We start from the raw sequence: 24,536 nt of genomic DNA, 5'->3' as shown, positions 1-24,536 counted from the left end.
GTCTCATTGACTTGTTACTCAAAGTTATTGCCAAACTGCCTGAACTGAGCAATGAAGTATGAACCCCTCTCTATTCACCACTCTTCTTTCTTCAGAGGGCTCCTGGGATACCTGTATGCCACATTTTCATTGAACTTCAGAATCAGCTTATTAGAAACCAAGAGAAAAAGTTGGGCATTTCTGTCTGGGATCTTGTTAAATGAATAATCTAACTTAGGGAGATAAGGCAGTTTATGATGGTGAGCCTTCCTATTCAAGTACGGTTTCCTTATATTTGTTCAAGTCTATTTTTGTGCCCTTCGGTAATGTTTTCGTTTTACTCTCACAGAATTTGAATATTTCTTTCTAAGTACCCTTATAAGCATTATTTTTTTGTTATTTCCTGGGGTCTTCTCTTCCATTATATCCCACAACCAATTGTTGTTTGTATATATAGAAGCACACTACTTTGTGCTTCTATATATACATAGCACACTACTTTGCTATTGCTCTAATAGGGAGTGCATCCACACAATGGATGGATGACATGCAGTTGTTAAGAACAAAGAATGCATGTCTATGTAGTGACATGGCTGGGGGTGGAAGGACTTACAGTCTTCCAGGAGAAAGAACTTCACGTCGGTGATGGAGGAAGTGTGGGGCAGAGAATTCACCACAAATGTTTCAGCATATTAGAAAATGCTACATATATTTCTTTTTTTTTTCTTTTTTCCCCCCATATATTTCTTTTATATAACAAAAAGATTTCAAAAATTGAAGGCTGTATTAGCATAAACAGGCTACCAGGGGTGGGCAAACTTTTTGACTCGAGGGCCACAATGGGTTCTTAAACTGGACCGGAGGGCCGGAACAAAAGCATGGATGGAGTGTTTGTGTGAACTCATATAAATTCAAAGTAAACATCATTACATAAAAGGGTACGGTCTTTTTTTTCAATAGTTTTATTCATTTCAAACGGGCCGGATCCGGGCACGGGCCGTAGTTTGCCCACGGCTGGGCTACGCCATGCTACAGTAACAAATCCCCATCAAATCCAGTGGTATACTTTATTTCTTGATCTGGCTATGTGTTCAGCACAGGTTAGCAGGGGATTCTCCTAATCCTCTTCACTCAGGAACCTGTCAAGAAGCGCCATCACTTTGTGATTCTGCCATCTCCATAAATGGCTTTAGGAAAGAAGGTAAAGAGAACCACAAACCTGCTATGAAATGCTTCTATCTAGAGAGTTACATGTCACTTCCTTCAAATCATGAGACCATGTCTCATTTAAATTGGGCAAGGTCCTGAACTAGAAATTCGGTGAGCTGTAATATGGTCACAAGGTGAAACAGCTATATGTGCGTGCACAGCGCTTACAAAATGGATAAAACGGGACATTTCACAACTTCACACTGGAAAAACTTACTCTTTAAAAGAAGCCCAAGTAAATTTTTTACAAAGGACTATTTTTAGATGTAAGTGAACCTGCCCTCCCCGCTTTAATTTTCCTATCTGGGAAGCCTAAACTGCTGGGTTATTTTTTTTTAAACCAACGCATACCGGCATTGCAGAAATCCCTACTTAAATTGATTACAGTAGACCTGGACATGTATACCCTTCAATGTGCCTGGTCCCTCCTGTTGATGACTTGAAGTCCCCATGATTCACAATGACAACATCAGAAAGCCAGAGGGGAACAAGGCTGGCTTCACGTGAAGCTTCCCCAAGGCATCTGCAGCAGGTGTGTAGACCTTGCAAGCCACTCCAACGCTCTGACAAGGTGGAAGGTACCAGCCAACAAGGCGGGCCCAGAGTCGGCCACCAACCCCAAGGGAAGGCTCTGTGGCAGGCTTGTGATCTCAGAAGCACCCCCTCAGCATTACACTGTGTTCACTACAGCGGTCAGAGAAGGAATGTGACATCCTGGTTAACTCACTGATTTCCCTCAAGTGACACTTGACCAACATTTTTAACCTAGTATTTCCCTCTTTTAACAGTCAGGATGTGTAAGAGAGACAGTCCTAACAGAGTTGGAAAAGTGCAGTAGTTACAGCACAGACCTTGAACCCTGCCCAGCTGTCTTGGGTGACTGTGTGACCTATCTGTGGCTTGGTTTCCTTATCTGTGAAATGAGGATAACAGTGCCTAACCCATGAGGTAGTTGGAAGCATTTAATAATACATATAAAGTGATTAAGAGAATGGTATCTGTATAAAGTATTCAACGTTATTTTTAATTCTGCCTGTGTTAACTTCTACTGACTCTTCCCTTTCCTTCTCTTCATTTCTTTTTGATTGCTTTGCCTCTACCACCCTCCTTCACTTTGCTTCCCTCCCATCATCAGCAAACACCAACTTGCCAGAAGCTATTTTTGAAAGACTGAGGAGTCCAGGATACAAGAGATACTAGGCCAAATAGGAGACTATTGCTTTAAAAGCACAGCAAATATAGACTTCCTATTCTTCAGGGACTGAGAGCTAGAGTGGTAGCCTTGGCTCCCACAGCCAAAGGTCCCCTTGGGTGATACAGGCATTTAAGTGCGGTAAACCTGTACCACGCCAATGCACCTAAGTGGCAGCCGGTATCACATTTCACTGTGACCAGCTCCCATAAACCCATTACAACCTGAGTCAGCAGCAGGCTCAAATGCATAGAAATGTCTGACTTTTAAAAGCCAAGTACTCCGTTATAAAATACTTAGCAATCATCTTGACTGTTTCATCTTTAACCTAGTCATCTGTCCCCAGAGATGGTTCCTCCCAGCCTACTCCTACTCTCCTCCCTTCCCCATCAAAAGAACTGGTCCCTACATTTTTGTATTTCATGGACTAAATTTTCCACCAAATGGGGACTGACATACTGTTGCCAAGTTTTTATTTTACCAAGTAACAATTTCAAAAACAAGCTAATCTAATGAGAACATTGTAACACTAAACAATGTTTCATAATTCAAACATATAAATTTACTTTTATGAGGGATTCTCTACACTGTCTTTATATTTTATTTCCCTCCCAGATAATAAAAATTTAGTCCAAAAGTGCCAGTATTTGGCACTCTCACTCCTCTGGAATAATAATGTAGTCTTTCTTCCTCTCTCCTCACTTCTTCTTTAGGTCCTATTTTCTATCCACTACGGTGCCCAAAAAGGACCTGGCTTCAGAACAAAGCAGGCTCTGGAAGCCCCCAGATCCAACTTAGGGATCCCAGTCCTGTACTCCCCCTTTCATATGAATAGTACTGATTACAAGCTAGAAGATAAACTTCTGGCATCATCCCTCAAAGGGGTCTGGGGTAATAACATCTTTTTAGCCTCTTACATGAGGTTTTGTTCTTCCTGATCCAGGACAGCACAGGTCCTGGTTTTTCGGTGAGTAAGAGTTAAGTGCACAAATGGTAAGAAGGTACACACTGAAGAAAAGCAATACCGTACACTGCTTTTCTATTTTATCAGTAGTACAATTATGAAAAGTGACTTTTATTTTCTTTACCCCTAAGTCCATCTCAATAAAGAGACAAATTGTGGTATATACATATTCAGCCTTGAAAAGGGAAGGAAATTCTGAAATATTCTACAACTTGGATGAACCTTGAAGACATGCTAAGTGAAATAAGCCATACTTATTTCAAATATTCTATGGTTCCACTTATATAGGTACCTAGAGTATTTAAATTCATAGAGACAGAAAGTGTAACAGTGATTATCAGCAGCTGGAAGTGGGGGTAGGGAGTTAGTGTTGAATAAGTAAAGAGTTTTAATTTGGAAAGATGAAAAAGTTCTAAAGATGGGTAGTTGCAATGACTGCATAACTTGTGAAAATGCTTATGCCACTAAATTGTACACTTAAAAAATATTAAGATGGTGCCCTGGCCAGGTGGCTCAGTTAGTTGGAGATTCGCCCTGTACACCAATCTACCACTAGGTTAGACTCCTGGTTAGGGCATATACCTAGATGGTGAGTTTGATCCCCACTCAGGGCATGTACAGATGGCAGGTGTGATCCCTAGTCAGGGCATGTACAGGAGACAACAGATCAATGTTTCTCTCTCACACTGACATATCTTGCTCTCTATCTCCCTTCCTTCTCTCCCTAAAATCAATAAACATATCAATGGGTGAGGATTAAAAAGATTAAAGTGGTAAATTTTATTATGTATATTTTACCACAATAAAAATATTTTTAAAAGGTTATCTCATTTGGGAAATTATAGGTCCTTTTTCATTTAGTTCAATACAAAAACATTCTTTTGTGTAGCTCTAGAATTGTTTATGAGACATTATCAATCTCTAAAATAACTAAGCACTCTTTATCAACTAGAACAAGAAACTACCTGCTCTTCAATGCTATTTTCATAGCAAAAAAAGTACCTGAGAAAGTTCTGAAACCTGTGGCAATACAAAGCAAAAATACAAGGACTTAACATATATTAACAATATACACAACTTAATAATCTCTCTCCAAAAACAAGTATAAAAACTGGGAAAACAAGTAAACATGTAAAATAGGTGTCTCCTACTAACTTCTTTAAAATTAACAGAAAGAGCAGATGAGGTGAGTAAATTGGGGGGGAGGGGAAACCTGATATACCACTTTATACTTGAATAATGCTGACAAATCTTAATACAATTCTATGGAGTAGGCAGAACAGATAACACACCCCTTTATACAGATAAGGAAGCTAAACTCATAGCTATTAAGTAAGTTGCTCAGCTGGTGATGAGGTCAAGTCCTGGGCCTCTAAGTCTGGCCCATTCTTACCATTCCACCAAGTTTTCACTGGGAATGAATGAATAAAATATTGCCAGAAATTGAGAAAAAAAATTGGTTGAATAAAAGTTGGGGAATATATTTTTTTTCCAAAATGTTCATGTAAAAGCTCTATATTTTAAACAGCTTTATTTAGGTATAACTGACATAAACTGCACATATTTAAAGTGTATAATTTGATAAGTTTTAACATTTGTGAAAGCATCAAGTTATGTAGACATTGATATGTAAATATTTGTGAAACCCTCAAGACAGTGGACATTATCCATCATTTCAAAAGCTCCCTTTACCCGTTTTAATTCCTCCCTCTTGCCCCTCTCTGGTCCCCATTCCCCACCCCAAGCAACCACAGATCTACTTTCTGTCACTACAGATTAGATTGAATTTGCCAGTTTTTATAAATGGAATTTCTTTTGTCTGGCTTCTCTTAGTCAGCATTTAATTATTTTGCGATTCATTTCCTCATTCATTGTTGCCTGTATCAATAGTTCATCTTTTTAAAAAAACGTTATTTTTTAGAGCAGTTTTAGTTTCACAGCAAAACTGAGCATTAGGTGCAGAGACTTATCATTAACTCTGCCCCCGACACATGCACAACCTCCCCCACTATCAATATGCCACATGAGAGTGGTATATTTGGGTTGTCTCCAGTTTTTGCCTATTATAGATAAAACCTGCTATTACCATTTTCTATTTTGACTTCTGATTTGATTTTTACTATATGCTTTTTTCCCCTGCTTTCTTTGGGTTTAATTTGCTCTTTTTTTCTAGTCTCTTAAGATGAAGCTGAAGTCATTGACTGAAGACCTTTCTACCTTCCCACTATAGGCATTTAGTGCTATAATTTCCCTAACAATGCTATAGTAGGGCAAACACATCTTTATTTTCATTAAGTTTGAACCACTTTCTGATTTCCTCTTTGATTTCTTCCTTGACCATTGGCTTATTCAGAAGTGTGTTATTCAGTTCTCATATGCTTTGGGAATGTTTTATTATTGACTTGTAGTTTAATTCCTTATGGCAAGAGAACAGACTTCGCATGACTTAAATTATTTTAAGTTATTGAGATTTGTTTTATGGCTTAGAATATAGTCTATCTGGTAAATATTCTGTATGCACTTGAGGAGAATGTGTATCTTCTGTTTTGGGGGGAACTGTCTATCAAGGTAAGTTGGCAGATGGTGCTGATCAAGTCCTCACTGATTTTTCTGCCTCCTACTTCTATCAGTTATGAAATTTCTAGCCTCCAAAATTGTGAAAACATTAATTTCTCTTGTTTCAGCCACTCAGTCTGTGTTACTTTGTTAGAACAGCCCAAACAAACTAATAAATCTTAAACTGGATGTCAAACCTTGCTGAATTTTACTTTGTTGGGTACTGGATATTTTCATATGCCTGTAATCTTGTTTCAGGATGTAGTTAAGTTACTTGGAAACAGTTTGATTCTTCTGCGTCTTGTTAGGTGGGTCCAGATTTGATAGGATGGTACAGAGCAGTAATCAGTCTAGTGCCCATTACTGAAGCACGATGTTCCTAAGCGATCTACCCAATTTCCCGGGAATTACTGTCTTGCTATAGAGAAATGGAACTATTCTATCTAAACCTTCTTTGAAGTTCTTGCCCCAGCCTCAGATAGTTCTTACCCGCATGTGCTGAGCACTGCTCTACTGAATGCCCAAGTTGGCTCCTCTGCAAATGTCTCTGTGCCCCTTTCTCCTCATTGGTCCTCTCTCCTATAAACCATAGGCACATAGGTCTCCCCAGACTCTCAGCCCCTTACTCACAACTCAGGGACTGCACCAGGCACCACATCAGTATCTCCGTTTCTGGGCTGCAGCAGAGAAACTCTCTCTTGGCAGTAAGCTGGGGTCATCTCAGGAGTCACCTTATTTGTTTGTCACGAGATTACTGTCTCTCATTATTGGTGCCCAGTGTTAAACTTCTGTGTCATGCATTTTGTTTGTCTTTTGTTGTTGCTGTTGTGATTACTTGAAGGTAAATTCAGGCCCTGTTACTCCATCTTGGCTGCAAGTGGAATTTCTGTATTTCTTTTAAAATGTGTCTATCTCACCCTAGCTGGTTTGGCTCAGTGGATAGAGTGTCGGCCTGCGGACTGAAGGGTCCCAGGTTCGATTCTGGCCAAAGGCACATGCCAGGGTTGTGGGCTTGATCCCCAGTAGGGGATGTGCAGGAGGCAGCCGATCAATGATTCTCTCTCATCATTGATGTTTCTATCTCTCTCTCCCTCTCCCTTCCTCTCTGAAATAAATAAAACTAAATTTAAAAAAATAAATAAAATGTGTCTATCTCTGGTTTTCATCAATTCCTCCATAACTGTAACCAGTAATGTTATTAAGAAAGAGTATGTTTTATTTCATTATAGATATATCCCATAATGTATTATATGATAATATACTTACATTTTATAATATATGTCCTATTATATCACATATATTCCATTATATTCTTTCAGAATCAACAAAAGAGTAAAGATTCATTCCCCGACTAAAATTTGGATTAAATTCTTCTCAAGTTATAGGTGGAAACTGATAGACAAAGTTCAACATTTTATTTGACCAGTCAATATTGGGAGCAACTTCACTCAACAAAATTGAAAACTTTAAGCCCTTAATAAAATATACAAGAGCAGCCCATAAATGTCTCTGTTCCCAGAGGAAAGAAACAACAAAAAAATCATGGAATGTTTGCATAATTGAGTAACTGGTAGGTATACTACTGTGAAAAGGCCTTACTCCCCTGGCAGAGATAAACAAAACAATAATGTTTTACCACCAAAGCACAGCTCATTTTCAGGTGCTTTACACACAACTATATTACCTACTGTTAAAAAATAAAAAATGCCCTAACCGGTTTGGCTCAGTGGATAGAGCTTCGGCCTGTGGACTCAAGGGTCCCGGGTTCGGTTCCGGTCAAGGGCATGTACCTTGGTTGAGGGCACATCCCCAGTAGGGGGTGTGTAGGAGACAGCTGATCAATGTTTCTCTCTCATCTATGTTTCTAACTCTCTATCCCTCTCCCTTCCTCTCTGTAAAAAATAAAATATATATTTTTTTAAAAAATCAAAATTCAGCTGAGTATATTTTGAAGATCTTACTGGCTTTATTCAGCAATTCATGAATCAGAAAGCATCCAATCTAGCAAACAGAAAGGAACTCAGAGAAGCTGTATAAAATGAGATTTTACAGGCAGAAGGGAGCAAGGACAAGGAAGTTGTACTAGGCAAAAAGGCTGGTTGGTTGTTGCAAGGTCACTTTCCTTTAGGGGAAGGGAGGGGTATGTCAGGCAGATGGCCTAACTAGTGCTAGCAATAGGTATCCTGATTGACTGGTTATGATTCCATTGCTGGGAGAGCCCAAACTCTTGTTTTGGTGCAGCACAGACACGTGTGGGCTTTTTAAAAGATGAGAACTCCTGTTTTTAACTGTTCTGAGATCACGCTCCCAGCCTTGGTGACTCTCAAATAGGCCTCAGCGATTTCACTTGCCCGATGCAAAGACTGACCCGGGTTTCACAGAGACCGAACCCTCGGCCTGGAGCAGACCGGGAGAAAAAAGCAGGGTCTGATTGCAGACCCCATGGCAGTCAGTGCTGGGTCCGTGTGGCGGAAGTCAGTCCTGCAGTCATTGAACATAGGGTCAATTAATATTAAGTGACATAGGGTCAATTAATATCTCTTTGAGAGGAGTTGAGAATATAAAGTACAGTGTAGGCCATTTTGGGCCTATAGTCTTGTTTTAACACTGCATTGCTTAGTTTTCTTCATAGTATTTTACCACTCCTTGAAATTTTACTGAATATTTTCCTGCTAGCTTTTTGCTGTCTCTCTCCTTCATGAGAATGTAAGCTCCATAAGGGTGGGACCTGTCTGACTCCTGTGCAATGCTTTATTCACATCCTCCAGCACACAGTAGGCCCACAGAATTTATTAAATGAATGAAAGTACAAACAGGCAAGCAATATCCTTGCTATATGGCATAATGTAAACAGTAATTATCCAGGGATTTTCCATTTTCTCAGTTATCTTCTCAGTTTTAAAGTTTTATTAAGAAATCTTTTTACTTTTGTAATGAGAAAAAAGATAAAAGAGAAGCAAATGGAGCCAGAGAGGGTGCCTCAGGGGCCACCTTGACCAAGGCAACTACCATCCCCCAGGAAGACCTCACACCTGGAGATTCCTGCAAAATTTCCCTGGAGCTTTCCCTTGAGGCCCTGTGGCTGACTGGCAGGCTCCCAGCCGGTCTACACCACTAGTATAACAGCTCCTTCCTTCTGGAACCCTAAGACAAATATCAAATATCCTAGAATAGCAGTTTTCTTATTTTCCTTCCTAAAGGTTCTGCCATGACATTCCTTGTCAAAGTGTTCTGTGTCCCCAAAATATGAGAGTTTTTCTTATCTACAGATTGCCTGATACTCCAGAGATGAAGTGAGAGCCTAAAATATGAGATACTCTGAAGAAAAATCAGCACACAAAAAAAGTCACTGTAACAAAGGCTGAATGTGAGATCAGACTAACCATCTCCAGCCATTCCTGAATTTTTTTCTACTATAGACATCATTAAAATAGTTAAGCATTGCCCGGCTGATGTGGCTCAGTGGTTGAGCGTCGACCCATGAACCAAGAGGTCGCCAGTTCGATTCCCAGTTGGGGCACATGCCCAGGTTGCAGGCTTGGTCCCCTGTTGGGGATGTGCAGGGAGCAGACAATCAATGTTTCTCTCTCTCTCCCCCCCCCCCCTTCCTCTCTCTCTGAAATCAATTTTAAAAAATATTTGAACATTAAGAACTGATGGCTGCCATGCAGAAAGATGGATAGACAACAAACTCCCTGGGGATAGGTACTGTCGTCTTCTTTTTAAAAAATTTTTTTAATTCATTAATCTTAAAGAGAGAAGAAAAAGAAGAGAGAAGAAACATCAACCTGTGGTTCCACCTACCCATGAACTCACTGATTGATCCTTGTATATGCCCTGACCGGGGATCAAACTTTGATGTATTGGGATGATGTGCTAGCCAACTGAGCTGCCAGGCCAGGGTCAAGGTACTGTCTGCTTTCATCTTTACATACCTAATGCAAAGCATGGCTTCTGTTGGCATGATAGCTGCTTGATGAACACCCAGCAGTGACAGGGCCACTTTCAGGTACAAACAACATGACATGCCAGGACCAGGATGGCACAAATCAGGAAGAAAAGAACAGGGAGTCTCTGGCGGACGCAATGTTAGAAGAAAACAGGTGAAGGTTAAGAGCTGTCTCTCTGTTAGGGCCTGAACCACAGCATCACAATGGCCTGCTTCGACCCTGAACATTTTCCCTCCCATCATGAATACTTCCGTCAATACATCGAAATCTCTTTTTTTAATTGTTTGCAGAAAGGAAAGGAGAGGGAGAGATAGAAATGTCAATGATGAGAGAATCATTGATTGGCAGCCTCCTGCACACCCCACGCTATAGATCAAGCCCGCAACCCGGGCTTGTGCCCTAACTGGGACTCAAACTGTGACCTCCACACTCAACCACTGAGCCATGCCAGCCAGGCAATATATCTAAATCTTATGTGGAGAGCCCACAAATCTGGTAAGAACTGAAAACTATCTGAACTTCCTTTCTTTACCTTGAAGCTCAGGGTCACTTCTTTCAAGCTTCAAGAATACACCCTAAATCCTAGCATTCCTGAGCTGCACTTGTAGTATTCCTTCACTGAAACCCTTTCTCTGCCTTCATCTTTGCAAAATGAAAGTATTAATCTTCTGAAACTCCTTATACTGACAGCCATCTACTCGGTCCTCTTTTTACCTTCTCAAGGCGTTTTCATACCTAGTAAACAAATCACCTGATTAAGACAGAGTCCACAAGTACCATCTCAAGATAAATTCTATTCAGAAACTTAGCTATTTGTGTAACAGCAAAACCTGAGGTAAGAATTCTACCGAGGCCGAAACCGGTTTGGCTCAGTGGATAGAGCATTGGCCTGCGGACTGAAAGGCCCCAGGTTCGATTCTGGTCAAGGGCATGTACCTGGGTTGTGGGCACATCCCCAGTAGGAGATGTGCAGGAGGCAGCTGATCGATGTTTCTCTCTCATCGATGTTTCTAACTCTCTATCTCTCTCCCTTCCTCTCTGTAAAAAATCAATAAAATATTAAAAAAAAAAAAAAAAAAGAATTCTACCGAGGTCCCACAAAATCACTCTATCTTGACCTTAGCTCATGTTGATCTTTTTCCCACCTCCGCCTCAAACCCAGCTCTAACCCCTTCCTCACTGGGATTGTGTAGGGACCTCCCTTCCTCACAGGGACCTCGTGGAATGCTGTCTTCCTGCTCAGTGGCCCCAGAACTGGGCAGCACTGTGCAAAACATGCATGGCTTCTCAGACACACCGCAAGTCATGGATGAAACGACTTCCTAGGGGAGACATTTTTGTCATCCATTTTTGAAACATTACATGTCAGAAAGAGGAGTCTTTAGCAAGCAATTTGATTGTTCATATTAATGAGAATTTAGGAAATATGGTAGGAAATGTCTGTCAGGTCAAGAAGAGAGAACTAAGACTGGGTCCAGACAGAGAACTGAAAAGGAAAGACCTTCTTTCCCTTCAGCAGGTGACCTTGTTCTTATTTCAGAGAAAACAGAAGTAACCAGAAGAGAACTTCCAATGCTTCCCAAAGAAATCCCTCGCCCTTCACAGCATCCTTAGCCTGCCTTCTTATCTGGGGACCCTCCAGTTGGCCTTGGGGCACTGGGTGCCAGAGACACCACACCCTCAGTGTCTGCAGAGCCAGTCTTTCTCCTGCTGGATTGTCCCCATGAGCATGCCAAGGCCTCTAGCAACACTGGTCAGAAACCTCCTCCCACTTCAGCTTCCCCCTCATTTCTGTTCCCTTTTATGGCAAAACTCCTTGAAAAAGCTACCTTCTACCTCTCCCTTGAGCTACTCCATCAGGCTCTTGCTCCGACCACTCCAATTGGCCACACTCGTTGACCACTCCAATTGGCCACACTCGTTAACCACTCATCTCCATGTCATCAAATCCAGCAGCGGATCTTGCTTTCCTCTGCAACAGGCTTTCAAGTGGCTGCCTCGACCCCTTCCTCCTAGCTCTCCTTCCAACCCCCTCCCTCCAGGTCTCCTTGGCTTGAGCCTCCGTTAGTCCCAGCCCCTAACCGTGCAGGGCCCAGGCCAAGCCTATGATCCCCCTCATAACTCTGAACACCATCTGTACGTTAATAGTCATACGTTGCTCTAACTCTCCCTGAACTCCAACTCCTCCTATCTACTCCACTTCAACATTTAATAAGCACTCACTATCCCCAAACAAAACTCATTACACCCCAAAGCACCTGCTCTTCCCATAATCACCCCATTTCAGCATATGGCAGCTCCATTCTTCCTGTTGCTCAGGAGAGAACTGGTGAATCCTCTCTGACACTCCTTGCTCTTTCATATTAATTGATCAACAGCAAATCCTGTTGACACCTACTTCAAAGCAGATCTAGAACACAACACTTGTCATTTCCATAGCTACCCCAGGCCTAAACCCCCATCATCTGTTGCCTGGATGACTCCTAACTGGTCCCTCTGTTCCTACGGTCTCTCCAGTCTGTCCTCATCACAGTAGTCAGAGTGACATGGTAATGACATTTCTCTGCTCTAAAGCAGCCAGTGGCATTCCTTTCAAATGTCCCCTTATCAGAAAGGCCTTCTACCACCCAAATTGTGCACATACAGTAGCTGCTCCTTACTGGCTTTACTTTTCTCTTCCAAGCTCTGAGCACCTGATGCAGTGTCTGTCTCGCCCTGTAAAGTCCAGAAGACAGGACCTGCACCCACTGCTATAGCCTCAGCACTTAGAAGAGTTATTGTGTGTAACAGGTATTCAAACTCTGCTAAATAAACAGGTGAAAAAAGTGTTGAATAACCAAACAGTATTGTTTAAAATTGTTCTAATACCAACACATATGTTAATCATGAAGACAACTAAAGTATAGGCATGAAAACTGGCTAAGACATACTATAACAGTTTGGGGGCAAAAAAGGAGGGGAGGGATAAACGCTATTTGACTTAAGTTAACAGAGCTTTCTCAACGTCGATACATCAGAGCCTTACCCCGATCCTACAGGGAAGATATTTTTATCCCCACATCACAGAGGAAGTAACAAACTCAGAAAGTTAAGCAACTCACCCAAGCCACAGAACCTGAAAACACTCACTTGGGGCTCAGTTATCTATGCAAGCTTTCCTCTACCAAAGCAAATGATACCACAGTGGGCACCAAGCCTAAATAATGAGTCTTTCTGCTAACTGGACATTTTCATCAAGGCTTCCTAGATATTGTTCTTCCTTGTGTCAGCATCCCCTTTTCTCAATGCCAGTCCAGATTTCAGTTCAGGATGAAACAAACGACTTACCCACTCTCCATGCTGAAAGAATTCTCTGGCAAAGCATAAATCCACTGACACCCCAGTTCTGTAGGCACCATCTCTGGGTAAAGAGTGTTCACTTAATCTGTCAGTTTTCAAGATCCTATTACAGAAAATTTTTCTACAGACATCATTTTGGAAAGAAAAGTGCACTAATGGGAGGAAGACCCTGAGTCTGCAACAGCATCCCGTTTCTGTCGCTGTCAACATCCCTGAGAAAATGACCCATCTTCTATACCTCTTTCTAAGGCTATCTCCATCAAAGTGTCTTCAGGAGCTTTTAATCTACCCCAAAATATGTCCCACATTTGAGCAGTGTCTGCTCAAAGTTACTGTAGCAGACAGACACTCCCTTGAGAAGGGAGTACACACTAGCTGAAAAGAACTGGGAAGCAAGCACACATACAAGGACACAGAGTTCCCCCAAATGCAAACAAAGAACCAAGTTCCAGAGTCCTGGAATCTGGCCTTGATAAGATAAACCACAAATGGGAAGAGATGGACTCAACCAGGGGCCCCTGCTGAGGCTTCATAACAAAGTCTGCCCCCTTGCTTGTCACAGTCCAGGCACAAACTATACTCTGGGGGAGTAAGAGAAAGGGGATGGGGGGGAAAAGCAAACCTGAACTATAATATAAAGGCTAACTCAGAACACATTCTCATCTTCTTGATGGATAAAGAGAGGCTTAGAAGATGGGCTTAATATTAACTCCCAGGAAGGCTAATGTTGAAGGCTAATGTTAACCTCAGTCACCCACCTTTCTAGGTTATGGTGAAGCCATTAGCAGTTCTAGATGAAGTCCCTTCCTTTGGGTCAAAGAGGAAACAAGATGATACCTCAGCTCTTCTGTGTTTACATGTAAGGGTTCATCATCACTATGTGGATGAAAAGGGGCCACATACTACAGAAAACCTGACAAGCTCAGGGAAGGCCTGCTTAGTGGCCTTGTGTGGTCAGAGACCTAAAATAACCACCAAAGATGGTCTGAAATTAAAACTTTTTAAACTAAAAGCAGTTTATGGTGGGTACTCATGTCCTAGGCTAGAGTCATCCCTGACAAAGGTCAATCTTTACCTTAACTAAGCCTGCCTTATTGTCTTTTGCACCTATAATAACATTCCTTTGAAATGTCAGGGTAACTCCCCTTTATCCAGACCCCTCAGGGTACAACCAACACATCTAGGTGGAAACTATAAATCCTCTCATTATTTTATCTTGTTAATTGTTGACATGATAAGACTATCCTGTACTGACCTATGTAAAAGATGTATGTGTCTATCATTTTACTTTTCCTCCAATCCCAGAGGTTTCCCCACTTTGCTATCTCCCACCACCCTAATCACCAATGGATTTCATGTAACCCACTTTAGGTCTCTCCTCTTTTGATTGTAATGTATAAAGTAAGGTGCAAAACTGCTATTCTCTGGAGCATTAGCTCAATCCATTGAGACTTGCCTCCCAGCAATCATGGACAGTTTGGCTCAAATAAACTCACAAATATTCTTCACAAGTTTGAATGCTTCCTACGTTGACAGCTATGCCACCTCCCATGCAGCCCAAAGATCTCGGTCATCCTGCAGATCTGGCCTGAGGGCTGGAAATTGAAGGATAAAGCCTAGCTAACTGAAACACACAAACCTATACATCTCATTATTGCCTTCATAGGGTCCAATTTAGATCACTTATGCCTTTAATGCGTTATTTCTAAGAACTCTAGGGTTACTGAAAAGAACATGAAAGGCCCACAAAATCTCTCATTTGGCAAGTCCTTCCTCATACCAGATTGCAAAGCAAAACTATTATCTAGTTTCTCCACCCGTGGAATGCAGGGTTGAGTTAGATAAACATTTACCTTTAAGAATAACCAGAAATTTAATTTTATTAAATTTAAATTTAATTTAATCCATAAATTTAAAAACAAAACAAAGCTAGGTTTATGTTAACCCCCCAAAGTTGTTTTCATCTGAATTAGTTGCCAATGTTTAAAAAGTTAGCGATCAACCTGGCCAGTGTGTTCAGTGGTTAGAGTGTTTGCCTGCTCACCGAAGGGTAATGGGTTCGCTTCCTGATCAAGAGCACATACCTTGGTTGCAGATTGCAGAAGGCAACCAATCGACATGCCTCTCTCAATGTTTCTTTCTCTCTCTCTCTCTCTCTCTCATCTCTCCCCCCTACCACTCTCTCTAAAAAAAAAAAACAATGGGAAAAAATCCTCACTCCTCAGGTGAGGATTAAAAAGAAAAACAAAAAAATAAATTAAAAGTCAGAGATCTCACACACACAACCACAACCAGTTAGTCTTCTGGAGAGACTGGAAGATCTGGCCACCCTGGTCCCACATTCCTGCCAGGCAACAACAGGAGAGAATACAGTAGCTGCTGCCTCCTTCAACAAAACAAGTTCTCAGCACTTCTCTGCAGCCCTCAGCATCATCCTGGTCTCCCAGAATTAATAAATAATGTATGTTTGATGTGTGTGATACCCTTGTTAATAATCTGGTTATTATTTAACAGGAAAGGAGTAAAGGGAAGACTAGATAACATAGGCATGGCATTTACACAGCTTTGCTAGAAAGCTGTAAATTAACATTCTCCCAGTCTATTCCCTGCTGATCAATGGAGGACTGGACAAAGGCAGTTTGGACACACATCCAGGAAGGTCTGAGTGACGGGAAAGGTGGCTGTTTGTCAATCACACCTGGGAACAGGTAAAATGGCCAGAATAGGCGTGGCCACTGAAAGAGTGAAGAACCTGAATATTTAAACTTCTAAAAAAGGAAGTCCTCTCTCTTGGCGCTTGCAGGCCAGGCTCCTGGCTCTCCTTTTGCAGGGGCTGCACTCCCATGCCCACACAATGGACTAATGGACTTTAATTAGTCTAATACTGTCCGGACCCCAGCTGCAACTTGGAACACACACTCTGGATGGACACTAGCATTGCTTTTAGCTGTGCTGGAACCCCAGCTGCACCTCTTTCAGGACTGGTTTAAGGGACATGGGACTTTACAACCCAAGGAATGTAACTCCATGCAAATAAAGCCTTCTACCACATCTCATTCTCCCATGGGGGCTCCTAAAAATGCTTACTTCAGCAGTACCCCAAGAACCTCACGCCCACTTGTGCCTGGGAAATCTGGCTCACTGATTTATCCGGTGACAGGCGCGTGGGTATGTAGTAGGTGTATCAGTACCTGTGTGGACAAAAAGGTGCCATGCTGACCTGACAAGCTCAGAGAAGGCCTGTAAACTCTGAGACCTAAAGTAAACACAAAGGATGGTCTGAAATTAAAACTTTTTAACTGAAAGCAATTTATGGCAGGTAGTCATGTCCTCGGCTAGAATATTCCCTGGCAAAAGTCAGTCAATCTTTACCTTAACTAAGCCAGTTTATTGTCTTCTGCATCTACAATAACATTCCTTTAAAATGTCAAGGTAACTCCCCTTTTTCCAGACCCCTCAGGGCACAGCCAATGCACCAGCGTGAAGGCCACAGAGCCTCTCATTGTTATCATGTTGTTGACTGCTAACTATCCTGTACCCACCTATGTAAAAGCTGTATGTGTCTATCATTTTACTTTTCATGCAATCCAAGAGGTTTTCCCACTTTGCTTTCTTCCATCTCCCTAATCTATCACCAATGGATTTCATGTAACCCACTTACATCTCCTCTTTTGATGGTAATGTATAAAACAAGGTGCAAAACTGCCATTCTCTGGAGCAGCGGTCGCCAACCTTTCGGACCTCACGGACCACCAGGGGTCCATGGACCACCGGTTGGCGAATCGCTGCTCTGGAGCATTATCTCAGTCTGTTGAGATTTTGCTTCCCAGCGATTGTCGACAGTTTGGCTCAAATAAACTCACAAAAATTCTTCATAAGTTTAATGTTTCTTATATTGACATGTAGCCTAGATCAAGGGGGGAGGGGGAAAGAGGAGGGAGCTATACAAAATGGGGAACAAGACTAGGGAAACAGCCCCAGGTACAGAGGAAAATCTGGACATAACTAATGATTTTCCATGAGCATATAAATCACCAAAACGAACCCAGAAAGAAATAACAAATGTAAGAAACTGTAATAGTTATTCAAGTTGCTTATATTCTAAAAAATCGGTAGTTTTATAGGGGAATTCTATCAAAATTAAAGAAGCAGATAATTTTAAAAGTATTTAAACTGGCTAATGAAAAGAAAGAGAAAGCTTTTAATAGAAAATACTGAAAAAACTTGATAAAAATGGCATTAAAAAGAAAATTACAGACTAGTCTCACAAATAATAGTGTTAAACTACCAAGTAAAATAAATAGAATGTAGCCGACTACACAATAACAGAGTTATCACTGATGATTCAATAATGATGATTCAGTAATATAAAGTCTATTATTACAACTGAAATGAAAGGAGAAAATCTATAGTGATTATTTCATAGATGCTAAAACAGCCTTTGATAAATCTTAACAACCATTTTTTATTAAAAACAAAAGAGCAACAACACACCCCTTAGTAAAATAACTAGTGTGGCAAAAACACTAAGAACATCCTCATTAAAATCAGGAACAAGACAAGGGTACCCAATATCATCCCTATTATTTAACCTTGTTCTGGAAATACAATGTAATAATAATTTAAAAAGAAACAAGAGACATATAAATTAGAAAACAAGGGACAAAATTCTTATTGCTTGCAGCTGACAAGATAATATACCTGGAAAATCCAAGAGAACCAACTGCAAAAATTACTAGAAATTAAGATTATGTAAATTTCAAATTATAAAATTATTAAATAACAACTAATAACAATATGTAATATAAGAGAGGATCCTATTTAAAATCACACAAAAAAACCCAACTTGGAATAAACTTAAGAAATGTACAGGATTTAAAGACAAATCAACCTAAAGAAGACATTTCTGAGACACTGTAAAGATGTATGCAGACTAAGATAATATTAAATTAATTACAGATAATTTGTTAATTTTGATAAATAATAGCATTGGGGTTATTTTACTTCAAAAGTCCTTATTTGTTCAAGACATACTGTGAAATATTTATAGTTGAAATAATTTTATTTATTTTAATAGATGAAATAATTTATTTTAAAATAGTCTAGTCTCCCATCCTGCAAAAAATGGAGAGGAGGAATAAATCATTCCAAGAAAGACAAATATGGAAAATTGTTAAAATGAAGTGATGGATACATAGAGGTTCATTATATCGTCTTCTCTACTTTTGTATATTTGAACATGTACACAATAGAGAGGCAAAAGAAATATGTAGGGGGACCCCAAGCAAAGAAGGATCTTAAAAGACGTAAATAATCGCAAAGGTATATAATAGTTTATAAAAGCACACAAAAATTGCCAGCCCACAATTAAGAAACGCAAATTAATGCTACAAATCAGATGTCGTTTCCTTCAATCAAATAGAATAGATAAAAATACATGGTACTATTCAATTCTTGGGGTGGCAGCTGACACTGCTGGAGGAAGTTACAGATCACAACTTCTTTGGAAGGCACTTTGGCATCACCTTTCAAAGTTAACACACAACCTTGGCCCAGCAATTCCAGTTCTAGGTATTTATCTTAGTCATTAATTCAGCACGTATTTTCTCCCACCTACTGTGTGCCAGGCACTGGAGATTAGAAAAGGAGAAAACAATATCCCTGTTCTCATTCTTATGAGGGAGGAGACAACCCACAAAGCAAGTCAAGTATGCAGGCAATTACAAGGTCAGGTAAGGGATAAATGCAATGGAGAAGAAAATAAACAGCATAAGGGGGTTGGGGTGGCATGAACGCTCTTTTGGATGTGCCGGTCTGGGAAGGCCTCTCCGAGGAGGTGACAACTGAGCAAAGATCCGGACACAGGAGAAAACAAAGCAGGATCATGCCCCGGAGAATTACAGGCAAGGGAAGGAAGCCATGGTATCACACACAAATTTGCCCTTTCTGCCCTCCGCTTTTCTCTCTCTTCCCCTAACAGCCTTTTGTTCACCCAGAGGACAGGAACACCACTTGAAGGTCTCTCTTTTGTCTCCCATACAAATCCTTTCAATATAGTACATCTTTCAAGGAAGGTATCAAGTCAGCATTGTTTCTCCAAACATTACTGTGCATCACCCTTTGATTTCTTTAAAGAATTTCCCAACCTACCTCAGTGTTATGCTAAGCCTGTTCATAAAAGTGCAGTAAAACTAATCATGGTTTTTTTTAAATCGAAAATACTGTCGTTCCCTGCCCTTCTAGGACTATGGGAAGCACTTACTTAGAGGAGTACGTAGTTTAATTTCATGATTAAAAACATAACATTGAATTTTGAAGGAGCTACTGTTTTTAGTTACCCAAACATTCATATTTTAAAACAATTCATATTTTAGGCAATTGATATTTTTAGGGACTATTTGAATAAATATTTTACACTGAAGTGGCCAATGTCAATTAAGGGCATTCCAGTTCGCCCTGGAGGAAATGACTCTGATACAGCTCCTGAGAACACACCACCTTCTTCCAACACCACGAAACATCAGGACTTCAAAACTGCCGTGAACGACACGTTCTACAAACAGCCAAGATAGTTAAGAAACCAGCTTATGGGAAGAGAAATTTGGTCACGGTAAATACACTATCTCAATTCTGAAATCAGTTTTACATTCAACGTACTTATCTACAAAGAGGCAAAAAACCCAACCAAATGACTTCCCCAGGAGACACCCAAGCGGGCAAATTGCAAGCACGAGGAGCCAACTGCAGAGCGCACGGCAGGTTTCCCTCCAACAGCTGGGAATGCGGGGCATCCGTCCTCCCCCTCGGGCACAGCAGCCCATTGAACTTCTCCCTAAAGGTCTGGCAGCTCCGAGCGGGGACTGCCGCTCCTGACCACTGGTCCCCCAGAAGGATTCGCTCGGAGAGAACCGGGGTCCCCGCCGGCTTCCGTGCACCTGGCCAGCCTGGCGAGAGGGGCGCTGGGCTGAGCCCGAGGCGGAGGAGGAGATCCGGCGCCCACCCTGCCGCGTCCCACCCGCCCCCATCCTCCTCCCCTCCCGCGCGGAGCCGTGATTTCCCAGCCTCTCCATCTCCCCGGGGGACGCGCGTCCAGTCCAGCTCGTAGCTGAAGGGGTCCCTAAGGCTCACCGGGGAAAGGGTAGGGGTGCGGGGCTGGATGTGGAGCGCGGGGTGGGTGGGGGCCAGAAGACGACTCGGGGGCCGAGGGGCGCTGGCAGGGGCGCTCCTGCGGGTAGGGACCTGGGAAAGGGATGCAGGGGTTCAGGGACCGGAGAGGAGAGGGAGGGCGTCGGGAGGTCGGAGGCGGCCTCCGGAAGGATGGAGGGTCGGTGTGGGGCGCTCCCGCAGGCCGGTAACTTATGCGGGGACCTCACCTCACCTGCCTAGCGCTCGCTTCATGCCCGCGTCGGCGGCGCTGCGCGGCTCAGCCGGCGCCTTGCCCGCCAAACGCAAGTTGCGCTTCAGGCGGCAGTCGGTGTCCAGCACCGAGGCGGTCAAGCCGGGGGAAGACGAGCCCAAGGCGACGCAGCTCTCATGCTCCAAGGCGACGGGCTCCGTCCGCTTCCTCATCCCGCGGCCGTCACGGCCGGCCACCGAGCGCAGCTGGCCTGGTCCGCGCCGCCCTCGCCGCAGTCGCCGCCGCTCCAGGAGATGCCACCGCCGGGACCCCGCCGCCCCTCACATTCCAGCGCCTGGTCGCCGCAGCCGGCTACGGGCCGCGGGGGCCAATCAGCGCGCAGCTCCCGCCGGGCCCGCCCCGGCCCGCCTCCTCCCCCCGCTCGGCGCCGAGCGCACCCAGAGTCCCCTGCGCCGACCGGAAGCCATCTTGGAAGAGGGCGGATGTCGCCGCACGGTGCATCCTGGTCCAGGCCGGCGGAGCGGCTGACTCGTGCCCCGTGGGGTCTGCGCTTGGTCCAGTGAGCGGGGGCCTCCGTCGCCGGAAACCCCGCATCGCCCGGCGGTCAGTGGCCGAGCGGAGAGGACGCTGGCCGGGAAGGGAGCGCCCACCAAGCCGGAGCCGCAGTAGGAAGTTAGCTCCCCCGCTCCCACCCCAGGCTTCCCGACTTGCCCCCACGGCTGGAAACCCAGCCTGTATCTTTCCTTGGAAATGCCCTTGTAAGAACAAAAAGAAAAAGGTAACAAGTAACAGTTCTTTTCTAATGATTTGTAACCATCCCCCCACCAGGACTTTACTTAAAAAAATAATGCTTTCAGCTCTAGCTGGCTTGGCTCAGTGGGGATAGAGCGTCAGCCTGCGGACTGAAGGGTCCCGGGTTCGATTCCGGCCAAGGGCACATCCCTGGGTTGCGGGCTCGTTCCCCAGTAGGGGGCGTGCAGGAGGCAGCCGATCAATGACTCTCTCTCATCATTGCTGCTTCTAATGTTTCTATCTCTCTCCTTCCTCTCTGAAATCAATAAAGAAATGTATTTTGTAAATGCTTTCAGGTAGTCTTATTTTAATTGGAAGCAAATGTATAGATATTGAATTTTTGCTTTGGGCCTGAAACAATTTATTTTTGTAAACTGCATTAGGTTTTATATTTTTATAAGACAATTGGAATTAGCTGATGGGGGGAAAAATCTTATTTCAAAGGTAAATTCCCATTTGTGGAAGACTAAGTAAGTACTAACTCAACCCATCCTAAAAAGAGAAAAGAAAATGAGAGAGCAGTGTCACAAGTTTGGTCTTACAGCTTTTGCTTCCTTTAACATGGTAGTAGTATTTTACAAACGATCTGCAACCAAGAGATTTGCTTACTTATTCCAAAGTAACTTTTGGAATTTCAACATTTGTGTAAGTGAAAACTATTGGCAACTGATCTTTTAAGATCAATTAGAAATTCTTGAAGAAATTCAGTAGCTCCTGTAGTGATACTTAGAAATTGCAAAACAGTTTCATTGATCATATTACTAAATAATCACAGCCATCATTCATATTTGTCCAAACATACGTTTGGAATTTAAATGGTGAATTCTTTAAAGTGATATAGCAACGCATACTGGAGATTGGGAATCCAGCAACTAAACAGTAAATAATTTTTTTTCCACTTTAATACTCAATTGAATTCTTTTTAATAGAAAAAAAAAAAGCTAGGAAGGTAGGGCTGGAGATAAGAGCGTAAGGGGAACTGTGTCCTTGGTACCAGGCTTTGCCCATAGAGTCCTCAACTCTTGGACCACACTTACTTTCTGAGTGGTGTTATCCAGGCTTTCAATACCACATTGGTGACACCTACATTTGTATCTCTTGTCCATATCCTACAGGCACCTAAAATTATATTCAAAGCTGAGCTCTCTACCCTTCTCCCACCCCAGCTCCATCCATAACCTTCCCCACCTCAGGTGACAAGGCCCTCCTTCGAGTTCCTCAGGTTAAACCCTGGGATCATCCTGGACTCCTCCCCCGTTTTGCCACAGCACGTCTACAACTAGTCAGATCTCCCTTCAAAATCTATCTAGGATCCACCCACTTCCCGTCACCTGGACCAAGCTGCCATCATCTCTCACTTGGATGATTTTAATAACCTAAGTGATCTCCTGCCTCCACCTTTGCCCCATTTCTGTCTACTTAACCCAGCTGCCACAAAGGTCTTTTTTAAAACCTAGGTTCAGTCCTGTCACTTGTTCACTCAAAACACTTCAATGGCTCCCCATCTCACTGAAAATACAATCAACGTTTAGGAAAAGAGCCTCTAGCCCTGGATCTGCTCTTAGCCAACAGCCTCTCCGTTGCTCATCTTGCTCCAGCCTCACGGCCTCCTTGCTGATAGAGGGGCCCCCAGGAGTGGTGTGGGTGGCATGCGTGCCAGCCACCACACAACCATCCTCGGAGGCCTTTGCCCTACATTCTTGCTGCCTGAATTTTGTGCCCTCCCAATGGCTTACTCCCTTCCCCACTTCAGATCTGTGCCTTCTCTGAACACTAACTCAGAATCCCTAGGCCCTCTCACCGTCACTCTGCTCACCTTCCTTGGCTTATTTTTAACGTCCTTTTTTTTTTCTTTTTTCAATCTTTTCACTAATATATTGATCAATGTATTTATATTTGTATTTGTGTGTTGCTGTTTCCCCACACTAGAATATAGGCTAAGATCAAGGACTTTGTTCATTGCTTTATCAGTGTCTAAAACAATGTCTACTACATAGTAGACACATCATAAATATTAGCTGAAGGAATAAAGAATCATCATAGCCCCTCAGAAGTGGATACCGTTGTCCACATTGTACAGGTAAGGAAGTGAATCTCAGGCATGAGGTTCAAAATTAAAAAGGTGTATGGCAAAGGAAAGCTGTGGATGCTTTTGATCTTTGGATCACAGTCCACTATAGAACTGTGTATTTAATAAAAACCCTTAGCTAACTTATCACTTATTGTAGAGCTGAAGAGGAAATAGCACTCAATGTAAAGAGGCCATTCCCATGCTCATTTGTCAGATCATACATCCATTGTATATTTGCAAAAGAGGAACACAGTTTCTCAGGTTAGCTAGAATGAATCCAAGTAATACTGCTCATAAAAAATACTGCTTTTTAAAAAAATGGCCAAAAATGAATTTTCTATAGCAGTAATTCTTACCTTTTGATTCTTATAATTATGAAAATTTCCATAATTATGTAAACAAGAATAGGGCTACGTGAATTGATGTTATAATCTAGGGCATTTTCCCCTCTCTGTAGACCTTGTGACTAAAGCTGTTTTACAATTTTTTTTTAATCCTCACCCAAGGACATTTTTTCCGATGAATGGAAGCAAGAGGGAAAGACAAATATCGATGTGAGAGATACACATTGATTGTCTGCCTCCTGCACAAGCCCTGACCAAGGCCTGGTATGTGCTCTTGATCAGAATCAAACCCCGGGACCCTTCGGTCCACAGGCCAATGCTCTACCCACTGAGCCAAACCAGCTAGGGCTAATGACTACTTTAACACCAAAGGTGGTACCGTGGAGTCGAAAGCTTAAGTACACGGTCTATGTGACCTTAAGCAAGTTACCTAACTTCTGTTTCCTATTCAGTACCAAGAGTCTTAAAAACCACCTTAGGGTTGGTTAATCCTGAGAAGCAAATGAAATATGTCATTGCCTCTACCACATAGGGGATGCCCAATAAAAGCTGGTTTTCCTTTTCTATGAAACAAAACACCCACACTGCAAAACTAAACAAAGGAAATGCTGTGTCATAAGGTTAATGGTGCCCTAACTGGTTTGGCTCAGTGGATAGAGCGTCGGCCTGCGGACTGAAAGGTCCCAGGTTCGATTCTGGTCAAGGGCATGTACCTTGGTTGCCGGCACATCCCCAGTAGGGGGTGTGCAGAAGGCAACTGATGGATTTTTCTGTCTATCCCTC

At 42.5% G+C, this 24,536-nt stretch overlaps 1 protein-coding gene across 2 annotated transcripts in view; it reads right to left on the bottom strand.

The window, feature by feature from the left end:
- The window catches only part of ABHD12 (abhydrolase domain containing 12, lysophospholipase), a 59,142-nt gene extending 38,233 nt beyond the window's left edge, over nt 1-20,909 (bottom strand). The window contains exon 1 of one of the 2 annotated variants that reach the window (XM_059705380.1): nt 20,568-20,909. In XM_059705380.1, coding sequence (XP_059561363.1) covers nt 20,568-20,758 — 191 coding nt within the window. In that variant the 5' untranslated portion in view covers nt 20,759-20,909. Of the gene's footprint in view, nt 1-20,562 lie in introns of both variants that reach the window. The other variant, XM_059705381.1, reaches the window with a different exon arrangement.
- Nucleotides 20,910-24,536: the final 3,627 nt, after the last annotated feature.

This window comes from Myotis daubentonii, chromosome 8, assembly GCF_963259705.1.
Source record: "Myotis daubentonii chromosome 8, mMyoDau2.1, whole genome shotgun sequence".
Taxonomy (NCBI): Eukaryota; Metazoa; Chordata; class Mammalia; order Chiroptera; family Vespertilionidae; genus Myotis; species Myotis daubentonii.
Note: the sequence above shows the minus strand (reverse complement) of the source record. Positions and strands in the feature narration are given on the sequence as shown.